This window comes from Somniosus microcephalus, chromosome 3 (genome assembly GCF_052327205.1).
Source record: "Somniosus microcephalus isolate GS21.2 chromosome 3, FLI_Smic_1.0, whole genome shotgun sequence".
Classification (NCBI taxonomy): Eukaryota; Metazoa; Chordata; class Chondrichthyes; order Squaliformes; family Somniosidae; genus Somniosus; species Somniosus microcephalus.
In genome coordinates, this window is record NC_140989.1 from 104,821,956 (window position 1) to 104,843,602 (window position 21,647).

General features: G+C 42.1%; 1 protein-coding gene across 2 annotated transcripts in view; it reads right to left on the reverse strand.

The window, feature by feature from the left end:
* The window catches only part of pus10 (pseudouridine synthase 10), a 103,546-nt gene that overhangs the window by 6,563 nt on the left and 75,336 nt on the right, over positions 1 to 21,647 (reverse strand). For both annotated transcript variants that reach the window (XM_085981425.1, XM_085981426.1), the window contains exons 8-15: positions 11,544 to 11,589; positions 8,744 to 8,808; positions 6,899 to 6,984; positions 5,794 to 5,919; positions 4,252 to 4,308; positions 2,075 to 2,151; positions 1,936 to 1,991; positions 1,717 to 1,834 (exon numbers count right to left, since the gene is read on the reverse strand). In XM_085981425.1, the coding sequence (XP_085837551.1) occupies positions 1,717 to 1,834; positions 1,936 to 1,991; positions 2,075 to 2,151; positions 4,252 to 4,308; positions 5,794 to 5,919; positions 6,899 to 6,984; positions 8,744 to 8,808; positions 11,544 to 11,589 (631 nt within the window). The remainder of the gene's footprint in view (positions 1 to 1,716; positions 1,835 to 1,935; positions 1,992 to 2,074; positions 2,152 to 4,251; positions 4,309 to 5,793; positions 5,920 to 6,898; positions 6,985 to 8,743; positions 8,809 to 11,543; positions 11,590 to 21,647) is intronic.

A 21,647-nucleotide genomic window follows, 5' to 3' on the forward strand; every position in this document is an offset into this window, starting at 1 on the left:
AAAGATTCAACCCGACTTCCCCTCTTACTCCCACCTTCTTAATTTTGACTTGCATCCCCTGATCCATTCACCATGGTGAACAATTTGCCCGGATTTTGTCAAGGTTGCCTTAATAATTTTGAAAATTCACTTGGGTCACCTTAAAGTTTCCACTTCTGTAAAGAAAACAAGCCCAACGTTTTAAACTTTCCTAATATCATGGCACTCAAGTGCTCCAGATAGTCTTGGACATTGTAACTTAAGCAGTAAAAAAGCCTGAGGTCTGTACAGATTGTGCCAGCAATTCCCAGTATTTTATAACCTACAGCAGAGATCACCCTGAATAACAACAATTTAACAAGAGTGTGCCCGGTTTAGGTGGGTCTTTACAACAACTGTTTTTGTACCACAGTTGATGCTCATCCAGGAGGCTTCACAGCAGTGAACTAATACGCATTGGTCCATTTTATTCTGCACTTCTAGTATTGCCTATATACTCAAGAGGTCACTGCACCAACACAAAGATAATAATATAAACGTAGATTCCTTGCAAGAGATTGAAGTTTAAGAGGTGGGTTCATACACTTGAGAAGTGCAAAAATATATTAAAATGCGTTTAAGATAGTAAACAAAGCAAAGAGACAACTGTCCCTAAGTGGTTCAGAGGTGTCCATGATATTAGGAATCATCTCCATTGCTGACCTTTGTACTCCTGCAAGGGCCATAATATCCTTCCCAATGACTGATCAGAACTACACCAGGTATTCCAGATGGGATCTGGCCAATGTCATTCATACAGGAACTTGTTTTAATTTGTAATCTGTCCCTCTACTAATTGAACACAGTACTTTATCTAACTTGTTTTTACTGCAGCTGTGCTATCAGTTACATAGATGTATTTACTATAACAAACAGATCTCTATTCTGGTCAGCATTATAGAAGGTTGTTCCACTTAAGACTGGCTCCTTTCTCCCATACTAATTTTTTTGTACTTTCCACATTAAACACCATCAGTTACCTAAAAGGTCTAAATCCTTCTCAATCTAGTTGCATTGTTTATTATTTGTCCATCCTGTTTTGGAATCATGCTCTTTTCCAGCCTCACTCGCACACTCACTTCCTCCCCCATTGCACAGCTTACTTCCTTCACTAAATTGTGATTCCCCATCCCAATCAGAGAACTCTGCCAATGTCAATGTTAAATTCCTATCAGGGATTACATAGAAGGATTTGCTAACTTCTCTCCAATATTACCTCCTTCCTACCTCCCATGTGAGGAAGCACCTTTGCTGCTTGCTCCAGATAAACTGTAAGCAAAGCCTACAGTGGAAACTGAATTTAAAAATAAACATTTATTAAAAATTTGTTTACTATTAGTGTGAAAATACTCAAGACACACCAACACTCAGGCCAGGTCAATGTTGCCAGAGTTGATTGGCATCAGTTTCACTCTGCTAGAGGTCCACTTATTGGGTTCCAAGGATAAGACATTAAAAGGTCATTTAGATCGAACAGCAAGAAATGCAAAAACTCACTATACAGCTTATGCCCCACAAAAGTTAATTCTCACTGACACACAAGTCATAGCCCCAAGCTCATAGGGCTTAAAACATGTTAAAAGATGCAAGTTATGAACCACATTCATAGTGCTGACCTCAGGAGTTTATTTCTCCTTTGAAGCATCTGGTACACAACATGTGATTCTGAAGTTAGGCGACAATTTTGTTTTTTAGTACCTTTAAATCCTGGAGAAAATCTATATCATTCCTTCCTATAGCTTTCTCTGTCCATATTATGGCACTGTATGACTTTGTCTTCTCTTCTTCACCTTCCTTCATATGTCCTATTGCCTCCCTAAAGAAAAATATTGGGAACAGATTATTGTTTGTTTAGTTAATAAATGTAATTGAAGTGTTGAGCCTGACTTAAATGCCGATTTGGTTGGACATGCTTACCTGGTCACTATCTGTAAATCTCGAACTTGGATTTTATCGGTAGAATTATTAATTTTCTGCAAAGAACACAAAAAGTAAAAACATAAGCAAAACAATTTATAAGTTCCAAGGAATTAAATTTTGTACACCTCTTAATCACCTGTTGGAGTTCTTTTATCTCTTGTTGAAGAAAGGATATTCTATGTGGGTCAAGCAGCTCAATCACAAAGGGTCGGCCTGGCAACAAAGGAAAAGGAGGGGCAAAAAAATCAGCTTCACCCATTTGGTAGAATATTGAAAACTCTTGATATAGGAATAGCTGTTAATCAAGCAAACTGGACAGTTATTCAAAATGAAACATAATATTCAAATTATAAATTGTTCTGACCACCAAATAATCTATAATGACCAGTAACCCAAAGTACCAACGGCGTCAGCCTTAGTTCAGGGGTAGAACTCCCGTCCCAGAACCAATCCCCTTGACCACATAATCTATGCTGACACTTCAGTGCAGTACTGAGGGAGTGCTGCACGGTCAGAAGTGTTGTCTTTCGGATGAGATGCTAAACCGAGGACACGTCCACATGGATACAAAATGCCCCCATGGATTATTCAGAAAGGAGCTGGGAAGTTTTCCTATTGTCCTCGCCAACATTTAGCCCTCAACTAACACCACTATAATGGTCATTTACTATTTGTGGAACCTTGTCCAAATTGGCTGCTGTGTTTGCCTGCAAAATACCAGTGACTACAGTTCAAAAATAATCCACTGGCTGTAAAACGCTTGTGGAAGTTGCTATATAAATGCAAGTCCTTTCCTTTTATTCAAAACGCACTGAATTCCTCCTACTGAAGCTCAGCGGTACTCAAATGCCCTCATCTTTCATAATGTATGTGTCTCACACACCTCTTCCTTTAAAATAATTTTTAAAAGTACAGTCTTCATTCAGCCTTCAGTTTATGAGCGCATCACGTCATCATATTTAATTATAGGAACAGGTGTAGGCCATTCAACCCCTCTAGCACATCGTGATTAACTATCAACTATCTTAGTTGCACTTCTGCTTTCCATCTGATCTCACTCTGACTGACTGGTTTGCTCAAGGATGTTTCCTCCTTTAACAGCAGGCCTACATGCCCTGTTGCATGTACCCTTTCTCACTATATGCTAACTATCTCATCATACTTTGTGAGTCACTCAAGTTAACACAAGGTCTGACTGAACATAAAAAATATATTTAGCAATTTGGTATAAAGAGGGGTTGAATGGCCTACACCTGTTCCTATCATTAAATATGATGACGTGATGCGTCCATAAACTGAAGGCTGAATGAAGACTGTACTTTTAAAAATTATTTTAAAGGAAGAGGTGCGTGAGAGTATGTAGAGTATAAAATATCAAGCATGTAAAATACCAAGCTCCAACCTACAATGAGAATAGCAAAACATTTCCATTATGGAGCTTCTTCCTTCCGACATGCTCAGGCTCAGAAAGAGAACTGATCCACCATTCAATTCAATCACGGCTGATCTGTACCTCAACTCCATTTACCTGCCTTTGATCCATACCCCTGGATACCCTTACCTAACAAAAATCAATCCATCTTAGTCTTGAAAATTTCAATTGACCCAGCATCCACAGACTTTTGGGGAGAGAATTCTAGATTTCCACTGCTGTGTGTGTGGAAAAGTGTTCCCTAAATGGTCTAGCTCGAATTTTAATATTATGCCCCCTTGATCTAGATTCCCCACCAGAGGAAACAGTTTCTCTGTGTCTACCCTATCGAATCCATTTATCATTTTAAACACCTCAATTAGATCACCATTCAACCTTTTAAACTCAAGGGAGTACAAACCAAGTTTATTCAACCTGCCTTCATAATTTAACCCTTTAAGCCCTGGTAGCATTCTAATGAATCTGAGCTGTAGCCAGTCAAAAGCCACTATATCTTTCCAGAGGTGCGATGCCCAAAACAGAACACAGTACTCCAGATGTGGTCTGACCAGGGCTCTGCACAACTGCTGCATAACTTCCTCCCCTTTTTATTCCAACCCCCTTGATGTAAAGGTCAATATTCCATTAGCCTTTCTGATTACTTTTGTACCCATACACAAGCTATTACTGATTTGTGTACATGGATGGCCAAATCCCTTTGTTTTAAATTTTTTCCTATTTGTAGTAACCGAAGCACTGTCATACTATGTGCTGATTTACAAAAGTAACTTCAGTAACAGGGAACATTTTTAACCTTAAAAGACTGCAGTTTAATCCAATATATATAAAGACTATAGTTAGTATAAAATAAGACACATCACATGAAGCTAAAACATAATTACCATTTCCCAAGGCTCGAACATCAACATCTTCTCGTCCTGAAGATGAAAAATTTAAATCTGCAGGTATAAAGGTTTCTCAGATTATAAAACTCTACAATTTGAGATTCTAAGTTATAAATTACATAATTACTAATTCATTACATTAATGCCATCCAATCTGATTAGATGAATGGCAACATAAATATATACTTCATTACAAGGTTAAACTGACATGAATTAGATGGGAGGTGAGAGAAGAAAATGATAGCAGAAGAACTGCTCTGGTCACTGTGGCCCTGGCATCACAAATGAATTCAAAAGAATGCTTTACAATGTCGCTACATATCTACATATAGAGATCAAAGCAATTCTTAACCCAGAATTTTCCGACACAGTCATGTAAAAGAATAATCTGGTTCAAAATATTTGAAGTGGGACTTGGACAAGGGAACAGATCTCGCACATTTCATTTTTCTCTCTCTCTGTACTTCATGGAAAAGTTATGTTGTAAATATAGGCAGAGACTCGAAGTAAATAATGATAGCAGCGCTGCCTGGCTCATCAGAACAAGAGGATTTCCTCTCTCAGTCTGATGTGCTAGGAACAGCTCGTCTGCTGCCTCAGTGGTCTCTCACACAAGCATACTCAGTCAATAGTAAGCGTCTGGATTGTATTGCCAGCTTGTGTGGTGTGTGCTGACTTTCTGCAAACCTTTAAGAAGGAGCTGGATAGTTCTTGGCTGGGGCAGAGATTGCATCATATAAAAGGTTAAGTGGATTTACAGTTAACATACACATGGTCAATGTGATCTCCTAGACTAGTTTTGATCACCTAAGGGGGTCGGAGAGGAATTATCCAGATTCCTCCTCCCCCTTATCGGCCTTGGGTTTTCTGCCTCTCCCAGGAAATTACATACCTGCAGAGGGGTAGGTAGTGTTTAGTCATGGTGCTCAGGTATCATGAGTGTGGGGCAAGCTTGATGGACCAGCTAGTCTTTGCTGCCTGTCATTTTCAGATGTTCATATGTAACACTTGTAAACATGTTCATAACAACAAAATTAGTCATATTATGTGCTGAGATTCCTTGAACATTATGGGTGAACACACATACCCAGGTGAACAGTCACAAAGTGAAACTTCATTTCACTGCAAGATTGCTGCTGTGGAGTTTAATAGACTGTTTCCTTCGAAGGAAAAAGCAGTCTTACCAGATTGACACTTGACTGGAGTTAGTACAATTGTATTGCCCTGCGCTATGGTATTGCCTGACCCCTCTGCTTTTGTAAACCTTCAAATTGTAACTAAAATTACTTAGTTTTAGCCTGTGTTAAGTTGTCTAGCATTTGATGTTTTCCATCTTCCAGACTGACAGTGCACCTATAAGCAATTTACTGTAAATAGGGAAAATGTTAGCTCTGGGCTATGTATATTAAGACAGGCTACCACATCACAAGCTTGGATAATGGAAAGTCAGATATCATCATTGAGAGACACAGCAATGTAAAAAGCCTGAACCTGAAAACATGCATCATGTAAGCATTTCCTTTTATACACATAACTTACTATCTACTTTAAACATCTTCTTCAGTGGCTCTCCTATAAGTTCCTCCACTGAAGACTCCATTTTTCTTTCTCCATCTATTACCCAGGGAGTCTGTGGCAGTGTCCTGGAGAACTTATTATATCTACCTGAGAAAAACAAGAGAATCCACTTTTTAATCTTCAAAAAATAATTCTCCTCATGTGGGTTATTTGCTACATTCATGGCCAGATGGACTGTGTCACAATTGCTAATAATGGTACAACATGTTAAGTCAGCAAAATACTAAGTTCAAATGAAGCAAGATAAAGGATATTTTACCTTCTTCCACCGCACTCACATATAAAATGGTACTATATTTCAGAACTGACAAAACTCACCTAACTGAGCTACCATTGGCTGAATGCTCAATATTTCACCAAGTGAGTTGGATTCAAGTTGTTCGTGAATGAGTTAGGGCTAATTTTACATGGATTTCAGATCTGCTGCGTGAAAGTACAAGGGCCCTCAAGTTATAAAACTGTGATAAATAGTATAACACAGATAAAGGTTATACCTGTATATGTTTAAAACAACAGGACACAAAAAGGACATTTCTGGCCGTAATACCAACATTTGCATGGGAGCAAAATTAAAATGCTTAAAATTGGTTACAAAGAGACATGCTTCATATAAGGGCACGCTGAACCGGTCTTGTCTGGGGTTGTTTTTGTTGCAAAGGCTCCTTGTTTAACAGATAAGGGCCTAGAAATGAATCTCGGGCAGTGGTGCTAAATGGGCAGCATCGGATCGGCCGCCCGTTACATGCAGCATCTGATGTTCAGTTTTATTGACTACAACGGAACTGAATATCAGGCACTGTGTAGAACGGGCGGCCAATCCAATACTGCCCATTTTGCGCCACTGCCCGAGGCAAATTTCTCGGCCCAAATGTCTGGTCTGGGGAATGCATTAACACGAATTAAACTGAATATGTTCCTCCAATGTCTGAAAGCAAAATTTATTGCAAAAGTGGCTAAGAGCACTGCTCTAAGAAGCAGACATCTAATGTCCTCAATATTTAAAACCACTGATTTACAGATCACAGGGGGAGAGGGAGTTGAAGAAATAATTGCTGCAATGTCTTACCTGCCACATAGACTGAATTGTGAGTGCAGTGAATTTCCTCAACAGTACAAGGGCCTTTAGGTGGTTCAAGCTGATAAGGAAACTGCCTGTCAAAGATCAAAACACAATGAATGAGACTTTAAACACACAGGATTCAGGTCAATATTTCATTAAATCTACAATTATATTACAATCCACCTCCATAAGCTACTTTTCTAAACAATTTCAAGGATCATTTTACACCTAGCTTTTGTGCACATTTAAATCTGTAGGTGTGATTCTGTGCAAATAACTTACAGTTTATGAAATCAAGCTCAAATTTACTTCTAATTCTGTGATCACAACTTTAATCTCGATACTGAAAACTTCTTTAGGATTTCTGATCTTTAAAAACACCATTCTGTTTCTTTTAAATTTTCTCCTCTTCACTATTCAGTCTCATTGTTTGAGTTGGCTGTGAGGGGGGGCAGGAAGCCAATACTGGTCTCTGCTGGCATTGCTCCATAACTAGCTGCTACAATGCGAAAGTTGCCCCAAGTGACTCTTCCATATGATTTTCATTCCTTCCAGTTGTATGACTGATATCCAGAATTTAAATTGTGGGTCACCAGAATGTCCATCTGACCATTCCTTTGAATGTTAGCATTCTGAACAGCAAGTGGAAACAAAAAAAACACCAAGCAAAAGGAGGAGATATGAGGAAGGGTGCCCAAAGAGGTGCGTTTTAAGGATGGCTTTAAAGAAGGAACGTAAGGTGGAGAGGCAGAAGGGTTTAGGGAGGGAATTAGAGTGTGGGATTTAGGTAGCTGAAGGCACAGCCACCAATGGTGCATGAAGGGGGGGGGGGGGGGATGTGAAGGGGTGCGTACAGGAGGCCAGAGTCAGAGGAATGGAGAGTTTGAGCAGCGTAGGGATTGACGGGCTGGAGGAGGTTACAGAGATATAGGGAGAAGCGAGGCCACAAAGGGATTTAAACACAAGGATGAGAATTTTAAATTTGAGGCACTGGGGGTCCGGGAGCCAATGTAGTGCAGCGATCACAGACATAATGGGTGAGTAGGTCATGGTATACGGGCAGCGGTATTTTGGATGTCGAAGTTTATGCAGGGTGGAGGATGGGAGGGCATTGGAATATTTGGCTCTGGAGGGGACATAGGAATGGATGAAGGTTCCAGCAGCAGATGCCCTGAGGCGGGGGAGCAGGTGGATGATGTTACGGGGGGGGCGGGCGTAGAAGTAGGTGGTCTTTGTGATGGAGAAAAAAATGGGGTCAGAAACTCAGCTCAGGGTTGAATAGGATGCTAAGGTTGCGGACAGTGTGGTTCAGTTCGAGACAGTTGCTGAAATCAATCAATGGCAAGGAAACGGAATCTGTGGTACGGTCCAAAAATTATGGCTTTGGTCTTACCAACATTTAGCTGGAGGAAATTGCAGTTTATCCAAGACCGGATGTCGGACAGTCTGTCAGCGCTCCAACAGTCCTTCAGGTATAGAGTGGAAGGTGGGTCGCAACCCCTGTAGAAGTCTATTGTTGAGATTCCCATGACCTTATATTTGAGCTTCACTTTTGAAATTTTGACATCTGTTCCTTCATTATATTCAAGTCCCATAACCTACTCCATTGATCTTATATTCCTAATTTACCTTGCATCGATGACATTTCTACATCATTCAATTATTTTGTGTATGTGCTTTTCCTTGTCTCTGGGGTTTTCCTCAGAATATTTGTTGATTACCTTCAGTACCCAATCCACATCATAAATTTATCTTTGTATCTCAATTCTGCATAGAAACTGTCGATTTACTAAGAAACACAAAATACATTTTCATGTAGTTTGAGGGGAAAAAAAACTAGTCTGCACTCACTGAAGGAAGTCATCATCTTTTATCTTCTCCAAAGCTTTCACCACTGCCATTCTAGTGAATACTGACTGAAAAGAGAAACATCCGTTATAATTGGTTCCCAGAACCCTAGGTATGTGTACAGGATGTGGCGAGATTAATTACATCATACGTTCACTTTACAGCACAACAATGCGAGCAAGTCACATGACTTAGCAATCAAGTCTAATTCACATTTATGCTCTAATCCAGAGAAATACCTTGCTGGGATGTTCAGAGAATCACTGTGGCAGTTCTCATGGGCTGCATCACAGAAGGTTCCACTACAGCCTCCAAGGATAGTGTGTCCCCACAGGCAGCACAGTGAATATACAGTGAGGCATGTACACTAACTAATTTTCTACTTGACTGTGTACAATTCACATACATTATTTTATATATATCTATATTCAAAGGTGAAGAAGTAGGGGTTAGGTTCATTTGAATATCCTCCCCTCTTGCCTCTCCTTGGCCGTTTCCCCTTCTCTCCCCACCTCTTAATTCCCGGTTGGAAGGCATTTAACCTGTACCGATCCATCTTGTAATTAAGTATCTCCCACTGCTGGTCCACTGTTTGATCTTCTGCTTTTTCCAACCAATTATTTTGTGCTACATCCACTTTCATACCACTGAAATTGTCCACTTTTCAATCCAACATCTTTGCCTTGGACTCCTCTTTTTCTTTAGCTATTTTTGGGAAATAATGACCATAACAAAATTAAGTTCCAGAACTGTATGCCTATGAAACAAATTTAGAACCCCAGGAATTTCCTGCACTGCCACTACTCGAGTTCTCCGACCCCCCACTGCACCAAGATGACCACTCACTTCTCAAATGATCTCTAAGCTCTGGATGACCACTTCCTGTAATGTGCGCTCTGGGAACCCTTCCTGCTCCCATAGAATGCGGAATGTCCCCAACTGTTTCTCGGGCTCAGTTACTCCAAGCTAAAATGAATCTATCTGGGAATAACTTCTTATACTTGTACATCACCAAAACCGCCTATTTCCACTTCCGTAACATCGCCAGTCTCGGACCCTGCCTCAGCTCATCTGCTGCTGAAACCCTCATCCACACCTTTGTCACCTCTAGACTTTACTATTCCAGTGCTCTCCTGGCCGGCCTCCCATTTTCCACCTTCCATAAAGTTGAGCTCATCCAAAACTCTACTGCCCGTATCCTAACCCGCACCAAGTCCCATTCTCTGTAACCTCCTCCTGCCCTACAACCACACCAGATCTCTGCACTCCTTTTTTGGCCTGTTACGCATCCCCGATTTTAATCGCTCCACCATTGGTGGTCATTCTTTCACCTGCCTGGGCTCCAAGCTCTGGAATTCCCTTCCTAAACCTTGCCACCTCCCTACCTCTCTCTCCTTCTTTAAGACGCTCCTTAAAGCCTACCTCTCACCTGTCCTAATACAGGAAACTTTGGTTTATCTGGAGGTTGAATGTCCGGAAACCTCGATCCACCGGCAGAAATCAGGAGCCGTTTTGTTAGGTTTTTTTTTTCTTCTCGTGGCTTTTTTTCCCCCAACAGTCAGGCTCTGCAAAGTCTCTCTGAAGTTGTTGCTAAGCTACAGAGATGCTTCCAAGGTACGGGCCGACTGTTTAGAAGCTGTTGCTAAGCAACAGTGTTTGTTGCCAGATACGGAGCTGAAAACCTCCGTATGCTTCAACATTAGCGCTGGTTTGTCCGGCAGTTTTGATAGATCGGCAACAGCTCGGTCCAGTCGGTGCCGGATATCACAAAGTTTCCTGTACATCCTTATGTGACTCGGTGTCAAGTTATGTTTGATAACGGTCCTGTGAAGCGCCTTGGGGTGTTTTACTACATTAAAGGCACTATATAATTGAAAGTAGTTGTTGTTGTTCATCTTAGATAACCGTAATTTCCAGAAACTCCCACACAATGCAAGTTCTACACAACAAATAAAGTGACTAAAATTACTCAGAAACTCAAATAATGAAGTAACTTCAAGCCAACTACAATACAATGCCAAATTTCAGCACAGGGCAACCTGCCTCTACACATTCAGCCACCTTCTCACTCCACTGGCCTCTTGCAACTCCTAAGATGGGGTCTTAGCTGAAACAACCACTCCCCTTTTTCTTTCAGATGCAGGTTGCTTTAATTTGCATTTCCAGAACTGTGTGTTATTTCAGATATCCCATATTCATGCTTCATTCTGTGCTGTACTATTCTATGATTCTATATGATAAATCATCTCGAGATTTGCTACCATGGCTGCACAGATAGTAAATGCTCATTGGAACAAAGGCTTCATATATGCCAAACAAAAAGACAATCACTTCAATTCCAAATTCCAAGGTGGGATGTTCATAAACATTCAAAGAGTAATTCTAGATTCTATTTGAATTTGCATCATTGCATAGAAAGTCCTTTTGATTACGTGCCATCGGCCAAAACAACCCATAAAAGTATCGTCATTTACAGTTTTCCTTCCTCCAGAAGTGCAAGCAGGATAGCCAAGGCCACATACATCTCCAGCCACTTGCAACATGCCTTCTTGATGAACTAATGGGAGATGTCATGACTATCAGATGTGTTCCCCTTTACCAGATCTGAAGCATTACTTTTTAATGAAGGTTTTCTAGTCAGGATCCAGAAGAACCGAATCAGAGTCAATTAGTGCAAAGACTACTTGTGAAACCAGCATTATTACTGCTCAACTACTAGGATGCTATCAAAACAAAAATATAACTGAAATAAAACTGTAGAATTAATTTAGGCTAACCATCAAAAATGGCATAAAAAAATTACCTGCTTGTTTTTTGTTGGTCTAAAACAGTCACGACATACTGTAGCCCTAGATTAGTAATAAATATCATGATTAAGGAAATTTTAACAAAATCACAGTTTTAAAGCTTAAGTTTTTAATCTTTCCTCTGCAATACATAAAGTAACAATATATTTAAAAACATGAAGTTCTAGTCACACAATCTCAAATGTTCAAGGTCAGCCAAACTCTAAATAAGACAGGACATACATTGATTTTTCAGTTTTATTCTCTCCATCTCAGGTAATTCAAGTTTCCAATTAGTATGAGCCCAATTGGATTGTGGGACCAGTGATGCAAGTCATTACTGGGACTGCGGAAGGACCATGGATCACTTTCTTGCGCAGAGTTAATTACAGCCGTGAAAAAACACAGGGCACACAGGGAAATGCTTAGAGTTTTATCTAGAGTTAGGAGTATGTGCTTTCACTCACACCAATAACATGTTGAGTAACAAATACCAGGATGAAGGGAAATCCCAGAGGAAAATAGAGAAAAAAAAAGCCAAAGCAAAAAAAAAAAAGAAACAAGAGAAGAACTACACAAACCAGTGAACGGCAGCCACACGGGGCTTCAGCAGCGGTGGTTGAGTCGGCGGCATCGGGACCGAGTTCGAGGAGGCGAGGTGACTCGGGCCGCAGCCCAGCGGTCCAGCAACCGGCACAGCCGAGGGGACTCGGGCCGCATCCCAGAAATCGGAACGCAGCCCGGCAACGGGCACAGCGGAGAGGACTCGGGCCGCATCCCAGAAATCGGCACAGCCGAGGAGATCCGGAACACAGCCCGGCAATCGGCACAGCGGAGAGGACTCGGGCCGCATCCCAGAAATCGGCACAGCCGAGGAGATTCGGAACGCAGCCCGGAAATCCAGCAATCGGCACAGCCGAGGGGACTCGGGCCGCAGCCCAACAATCCAGCACGGGAAAGGCCCGAGGAGCCAGGCCAGCAGGCACAGAGACCTCTGAGGAGAAGGAGAGCAACCAGAAGGCTCGCAACCAAGACCGTGAGTACAGGGCCCAGGGAGGGAGGCCCAGGGAAAGGCCCGAGGAGCCAGGCCGAAACAGAGGCCCAGAGACCTCTGAGGGGGAGGGGAACAGCCCGAAGGCACCGGGAAACAGCGGCTCACAGACTCAGACCTGAGAAGGGTGAACCCAGGAGCCGAGGCCCAGGGACCACGGGGTCGGAGAGGGGGACCGGGAAAGTTCGCGAACAGGGAGAGGGTAACACCAAACCCGGGGCCCCAGAAAAGCTTATTCTAAGATCAACAATACTTTACCAAAAATGAGCGAATCAGAAGATCCACAACAGCCCCGCTTCCAGATTCCCCCCAACACCACAAAAAAAGCTATAAAAACGATCAAGCATGCTCAGATGAGAGAAAAACCAGAAACTGGATCAGAGCAATAAAATCACACTATACCAGTGTTAAGCTAAAAAATACCGCAAATGGGTCCATAATGAAAATTAACACACCAGGAGACAGTTCAATCACGACTGTCAACGCGTACAATACCGGAACAATATTAGTGCAAGGCAACCTCGACAAATTTGCAACGGCCTTCAGGACACTGAAAAGATCAACTACGAGGGGAATGAACAGCCCCAGAGTGGCCCGCACTCCCCCCAACATTGACAACTTACCAGGAGAAAATCTGCATGGTCAAGGGATGAATGAGCCACACAGTTCAAACCAGACACTAACCCCGGGGAACCACAGCCACACGATACAACTGACAAACCCCAGCATAACTACCACGGAGGAAGCCACACATAGTCCCCCTACCATTCCCAGCCCACCAAGAGAAGAGCAGCATAGCCAGGAAGTGAGTGAGCCTTCCAGGGCCGACCAGCTTAGCCAGGAAGTGAGTGAGCCTTCCAGGGCCGACCAGACACATACCCCGGGATCACACAGCCAGATACAACCAAAAGATAAATTTTATCAATTAGAGATAGAGATGGTTAAACTTAGAGAGGAGTTCCTCAAATTGAATGACGAACAAAAGCAGGAGAGGGAGAGACACAAGAGAGAGCTGAATAGACTTGATAACCAGGTGAATCTACTTAAGAATCAGGTGAAAGAGCTGCAGGAAAAAGAAGAGAGCCATAGAGGAGAGAAAACACCATTAGACCAGCAACCAGAGACTAGAGATAAGACAAGACAGAGCCGGACGGAACGGCTGCACTCCCACACGGAACAAAAGCAACAGACACACAATACAAGGGGTGCCACACAGACCGACCAGCATACTGACTCGCAATCTTCCCCCACCACCATGGAACCACAAGCGAGCCGCTCACAAGAGGTACGCACACACCAGACACCCCAGCCCAGCACACACACTATGAGTCCAGGCGAAAGCCACCAGACAGTAAACACAAACAAGGCTGACGTCGTAATACTCATAGACTCAAATGGGAAATTTCTATGGGAGAAAAAGCTCTTCCCTAGAAGTAAAGTAGAAAAGATTTGGTGCCCAACAACAGACAGAGCCATGGGATGGCTGACCAAAGCCAGATTAGGCTCCCCCCAACACATAATACACACGGGCACAAATGACCTAAAGGCCAAACAGAAAGAGGTAGCAACATCGCTCAGAGCAATGATTAGGAAGGCAAGCAGTACATTTCCAAACACTAGAATCACTGTTTCCACAATATTGCCGAGAACAGACTTCAACAACAACACAATTCATGAGATAAATGCCAGCATAGCAACAGAATGCGAATCAAACCACAACGTACACCTGGCCCAACACCCCACCCTCGATGAAGAATGTCTTTACGACCACGTCCACATCCAAAGGCAAAAAATATCGATCTTTGCTAAAGCCCTGAAGGACGTCGCTTTTAACCGGGTCCATACCCAGACTCCAAGAGGACCCCCCCCCGACCACCAGAGATCAGCGGGGTACATATCAGGAACACTACAAAGACCACCACCACACCAACCGAGACCGGAGAGGATCCCCATGCAAAACAACATTATCAGACCTGCACCACTCCTGTCCCACAGGGGAATAGGACCGCTACCAGCCAGACAGAGGGAGAGATGCACAGGACGTACGCAATACCTCAGACAGAAACAATCCATTAAGAGACAATAAGCAGATGTGCAGCAGCATCTACTTCCGCCTTATGGATCAAGGACTAATTAATAGAAAGAACTGTAACCAAATTGTATTAACTTTTGTAGACAACTGGGGTGATCTTTTTTTTCCCCCACACTTAGACACGACAAACACGTACCACTCTTTAACCTATCATAGAAAAAGATCAAACTTAACATGAAATCCTTATATATTTCGACCTGGAATATCCAAGGTCTACACTCTTCAGTGCGAGAAGTGAAGAGTAGGACCCCAGAGTTCATAGAGGAAACTAAAGATCTAGATATTATCATTTTACAGGAAACTTGGTATAAAGGAAAAGGACACACCGGCTGTCCCCAAGGGTACACTGAGCTAGTGGTCCCCTCCAATAAATTACCAAGTGTAACCCAAGGCAGACTCCGGAGGCATACTGATCTGGTTTAAAACAGAACTTAAGAATTACATCAAATTTATAAAAAAGGGCGAAAACCATATGTGGCTCAAACTTGAGAGGGAGATTATCTCAAACACCCAAGATGTTTACATTTGTGCACTTTATATCCCTCCAATCGATTCCCCGTACTACAAAGAGGACACCTTCTCCAACATGGAGGGGGAAATTATCCAATACCAGGCCCAGGGGAACGTGTTGATCTGTGGGGACCTCAATTCAAGAACGGGCGAAGAACCAGACTTCACCAATAATCAGGGAAACAATTACGTATTCGGGAATAACCACTTTGACATCCCTTCCCTTCCATACAGGCATAACTGCGACAAGCAGTCAAATACCAACGGTAAACAGCTACTACAGCTCTGTCGAAACCTGGGTCTGTACATTGTCAATGGTAGGTTCATAGGAGACCTCCTAGGAAGATCGACCTACTGCTCACCTCTTGGCTGCAGCACAGTAGACTATATGATTACAGACTTGGACCCATCCTCTTTCAGAGCATTCACAGTCAAACCACAAACAACACTGTCAGATCACAGCCAAATTACTATGTTTCTCAAAAAGACAGAAACAAACAACATAGAAACACAACCCAGTAAACTGTACAACACCAAAAAATCGTACAGATGGGCCAAAAACGACACGGAAAAATACCAGAAAACAATTAGCAATGCATCAACTCAAGCTCTCTTAGACACCTTTCTGGATAACATATACACTCACAATAAAGAAGGCGTAAACCGGGCAGTTAGTAAACTAAACAATATTTTTGATAATTTGGCAACAAATGCAAACTTGAAAGCTCGCAAGAACAAACCCAAAACAAAAAACTATGAAAAATGGTTTGACCATGATTGCCATAACATGAGGAAAAAACTTAGAAAACTATCAAACCAAAAACACAGACATCCAGAAAACGAGGAATTACGCCTTACTTATTGTCAGACGCTAACACAATACAGAAACACACTCAGGACCAAAAAAGAGCAATTTATTAAGAATACACTCAGCTCCATGGAGGAATCCATTGAGTCGAATTGTTTCTGGGACAACTTGAAAACACTACACAAAAAACAACACGACGATTTGTCCATTCAAAATGGGGACACATGGGTAAACCACTTTGAAAAATTATACCAGAAAAACACACTAAGACCAGAGCAACACCAAATACGCAAAAAACTAGAAAAGCTTGAAATGGCCATAAAAGATAACCAAAACCCGCTAGACGCCATAATAACAGAAAAAGAACTTCTTGAAAAACTCAAGGACCTGCGACCAGGAAAAGCTTGCGGGACAGACGGCATACTAAACGAGATGATTAAACACGCAGACGACAAACTGAAACTGGCTATCCTAAAACTCTTCAACTTGGTTCTGAGTGTCGGTTATTTCCCTGACATCTGGAACAAAGGACTCATAACACCCATATACAAAAGTGGGGACAAAATCGACCCAAACAACTATCCAGGCATCTGTGTAAACAGTAACCTGGGGAAGGTATTCTGTAGCATCATAAACAAAAGACTTATAAACTTCCTTGAAGAGCACAATGTCTTGAGTAAAAGCCAAATTGGATTCCTGCCAAACTATAGAACATCCGATCATATCTTCGCCCTACAGACCCTAATTGACAAACACGTTCACCATAACAAAAGCAAAATCTACACATGCTTTGTAGATTTCCAGAAGGCTTTCGACTCCATCTGGCATGACGGTTTATTCCTGAAACTTATCGAAAGCGGGGTAGGAGGGAAAACATATGATGTAATTAAATCAATGTATACAAACAATAAATGTGCAGTTAAAATTGGAGACAAACAAACAAAATACTTCCCACAGGGGCGGGGGGTGACGCAGGGCTCGCCAATCTCACCGACACTCTTTAATATTTACATTAATGGATTGGCAAAACTACTTGAACAATCTACAGCACCCGGCCTCACCCTATATGAATCCAAGGTTAAATTCCTCCTCTATGCCGACGACCTGGTTCTGCTGTCACCAACTAAGGAGGGTCTACAGCAGAACCTGGACCTGCTGGAGTCGTACTGCCAGACTTGGGCCCTGACAATAAATCCCCAAAAAACCAAAGTCCTTGTGTTCCAGCAAAGATCCAAACAACATGGACCCACAATAAATTTCACAGTAGGAACAACCAAAATTGAACAAACCACTCACTACACATACTTGGGCTTAAAAATCAGTTCTACGGGAAACTTCAAACTGGCTGTGAATGAACTGAAAGAGAAAGCAAGAAGGGCTTTCTATGCCATCAAAAAATCAATCCAAATAGAAATCCCAATTAGCATTTGGCTCAAAATTTTCAAATCAGTAATTGAACCAATTGCACTCTATGGCAGTGAGGTCTGGGGACCACTAACACAACAAGATTTTGCAAAATGGGACAAACACCCAATTGAGATCCTACATGTGGAATTCTGTAAAAGTATCCTCCGGACTCAAAGGAAAACAGTAAACAACGCATGCAGGGCGGAACTAGGCCAATACCCATTAATAATCACTATCCAAAAAAGAGCCACCAAATTTTGGAATCACCTACAAATGAGCAACCCCCAATGCTATCACTACGACGCCCTGAAATGCCAAGAGCTGACCATAAAGAAGAATACCCTCAGTCAACTAGTCCTGGGACTCAGTGAAGTAACTACTAACAATACTAACAACAACCAGCCCCAGGACAGTGACAGGGTAACACAAAGAATTCGACCCAACACAATCGTCGCTAAGCAAAAGGAAAAATATCTGACATATTGGGCAGAAACAACAAAAACCCAAAGCAAACTCAATTGCTACTTGGCCCTAAACAGACAATACAACATAGCTGATTACCTGACCATGGTAAAGGATAACAAACTGAGAAGAACCTTGACAAGGTACAGACTTAGCGAACATAGCCTAGCGATCGAAAAAGGCAGACACAGGCAGACCAGGCTGCCAAGAGAAGACAGGATATGCTCTCACTGCAGTCAGGGAGTAGTTGAGACAGAGATGCACTTCCTCACGGCCTGTGGAAAATATCAGGGCATCAGAGAGAATTTCTACCAAAAATTCTCACAAATATGCCCTGAATTCAGAAATCTGACTGACAACCAAAAACTCCCATTCCTACTGGGGGAGGAGAGAAGCTGTGTAACACTGGCAGCACACTATGTTACAGCTTGCCATGAACAGAGGGACAACCAGTAAACTAAGACAAGAGTATATTGTATATTTATAAACTCAGGGATATACCTGTTTATACACTGTATGAATGGAACCGCGTTTATGTGTTCAACCATAAATGTATTTTGATGCTTTTGCAACATAAGATGTACCTTATCATGCCAATAAAGCGATTTGTATTGTATTGTATTGTATTGAAATCTAATAAAATCACAGTATCTGAACGGTGTGATTATTTCCTACTCTTGAAAGAGCTGCTCAACTCACTACGGTAAGTTGCCTTGTATAACTTTCAGTTTAGAGTGGACAACATTTGGTCATGAGAAGCTGTGTACTATGCAAATAGTGCCATAATAGATCCTCCAACAACTTGTTCTTATTTCAGCAAGGCATCACCATTGCATACAATAAAAAGTAACAAGGCTCTAGTGTAGGTGCGTCCAGACTTTCAAAGCTCAAAAGGCAGAAGAAGAAATTATTTATAAACAAAGCCACTAATGTTAAGTAGTGTGCTCCACATAGAATATTTCTCTCCATCAACTTCGGCTTTGTAGATTTAACAGCAAATCACAGCGTGACACGAAAGATAAAAAGCTTTGTGGATCTGGCTTGCTGGTAGAGTAGTTAGCAATACTTACGATGGAGGAAACAAAACCAGTCCTCAACACTTAGACACAAGGGCAAAAGCTGCAATGTGCAACTAATCCCTCAGACACGCAAACTCCTATTTCTACATTTAGTATAAAGGATATCATTTCATATTACAAAAATCGCTTAGTATTAACTAACCCACAGTCACATCACCATACTGACAAGGCTTGTTTACTAGCTTTTCACACATTAAAGAGGAGGCACGTCGTTCTCAACAGGGACTCCAAGGAACTCTGATTGTAATGTGGGTGCACCCGAGAAGAGTGTGACAGGTAAATGGCTCCTTTGATTGTATCATGAAGAAACACATGCCCTGCGATAGCCAGTTCTGTTAGCGGTAATGTCTCCAGTGTCCCGGGGACGATGACAAGTCAGGACAGTGCGATTCTCCCCCCACCACTCCACTCCTTCAGTATGCTTCCCAAGCTTTGGGGAAAGTGCACCACCAGGCTCTCTGCCGCTGAAGCAGGTCAAAAACTGCTCTTCAGGTTGCAAGTGGCAAAAATCACAATTGGCAATGGAGAGGCCGTTATGGAAAGAAAAACTGTAACAATGCATGAGATTGTGCACATTTCAAGCTGGACAATACAGAAACCAAAATGATACCGAGGTATAATGACTGAAGAGCCACACTTTAGCCACATACGAACTGGATGCAGCTCAGGATATTCTGGTTGTCCACCCCTGCATGGGTAGTAATGTTGAGCTCCCTTTGGAATCAGCACATCTGTATGCTACTTCATCAGACATTGAAAAAAATGGCTAATTTGAATGAATGAGGCTTGTTCTTCACTTGATATTAGCTGTAGGTGCTCTAGTTTTGTAATGAGTGGAAAGCAAATCAAGTTTAAAATCAGGTACTTCTGTTCTACCCCTAAGGAGCATGGATTCTAGCATCCTATTCACAACCAATGGAGGCTTAGAATACACAACAAATCTAATTTAATTCTTTTCAGACTATTGTTAAAAGCATTCTTTTCATTAGTCTGCCCATACTAATTTTTAACCCCATGCCTTTAAAAAAAACTTTTTAACTTTTTTTTTAATTGTTATTTTAAAACCATTAACTTGTACCCAAGAGCTCAAAATCGGGCAGTGCCACATCTTGAAGTGACTAAAAGCATACTGTTATTTCCAAAGTGAAAAGACGCCATTTTGCAGTCCGTACTATTTTAATCACCGACCAGATGATCTTAATTTAAAAACTGTTATTTTAGAATTGTTGGCTGTTGAAATCTATACACACTAGTTATGGAAATAACAAAATGAATTATGTCCCTTCTGACCACTTGCCCTTCTTTAATAAATCAAACAAAAGGAGAAGCAGCAGTAGTCAGTCAACGGGCAAACAGCTTCGAACAACTGATGAGCAGGAAAACAGAAACTCAAACTACAACATTGGGAATAATGGTACCTCTTAAACTAAGGATCATATTCGGGTTCTCGTTTGGCTTTTGTCACGTTTCTGGACTAAAACTATCGGAAGAAGCTGCCTGGACCCTGCTGGTACCGATTGTAAAATACTCAACAATCTATCACCAGCTGCGAACGGTGGACTTTAAATACAAATCAGTCTTAAGTGGAATGATTTGAAGAAGTTTTTGTTCTCTCCCATCTGACATGGTCCTGCAGGCAAGGACAAGCACAGAGGACCGGAGTCAGACAAAAGGCCCCCAAAGTGCCCGATCACTCAGTGCCCCCTTCAAAACTTACCCAAAACACTATGTTGAAGCCGAACAAAACATAGTTAACGCTAAGTAACAGCTAACTTCAGGTCCTTTGAAATGTTTCCCGGACATGGCGAGTGGCGAGTGGGGGAGCCGTCGTAACAGCAAAACCAAGAGCGGGCGGCCACCTTTACTGAGGCTCAACACCGAATATGAGAAGCGAGGGACCGAGAGCCGCCCACTGCATCAGGGCACTGAATGGACAAACATCCGGCTTCGGTCAGGTGGCAGCGAACCAAGGGGTGACTCCAATCCAGCTCACAGCTCCATCCCGTTAGCCCCTGCTCACGGATCCATTGCCCTCGACCTGCGCCGTCGCCACAGAGTCCAGTTTGAGAACCACTGTACGGGCCGGACAGGATCAATTGGCGGGCCGTATTTTTCCCACCACTGCTAGAAAGACAGCATTTCAGTTTGCATTGCAGAACATAAGTGTTTAGAATATTTAGCAATTTATACACTAGGAATTCCAGCCAGCTTCTAAAGATGTGTAGATTATGAATTTACACCGTTAGAAGTAATTAGTCGGGTTTAACTAATAGAGGGACTGGAGTTATGCCATTAATGTTTTTATTAGAATGGTCATGATAATCAATATAATGCATTAAAAAATTTTTTTTTTTTTTTTTTTTTATAAACAGCAGTAAATGTCACTAAAGCCTCAATAACACCGATAAGAGATTTGTTTAATCATCAAGGTGAGGGGTCAGTAATGGAGAATGGATGCTTTTCTGGTTTAGGTGCCCAGTGTCAGCAGCATGTGGAATAAATACAGAGCAAAGCTTCTTTTACTCTTCCCAACCTGCCTTAAACCCATGTTGTGCCAACTTCTGTTCAAGTATGGAGTTTTATGATGTGGACATGTGACCACTTGCATAGAATCATAGAATGGTTACAGCACAGAAAGAGGCCATTCGGCCCATCGAGCCCGTGCCGGCTCTCTGCAAGAGCACTTCAGCTAGTCCCATTCCCCTGCCCTTT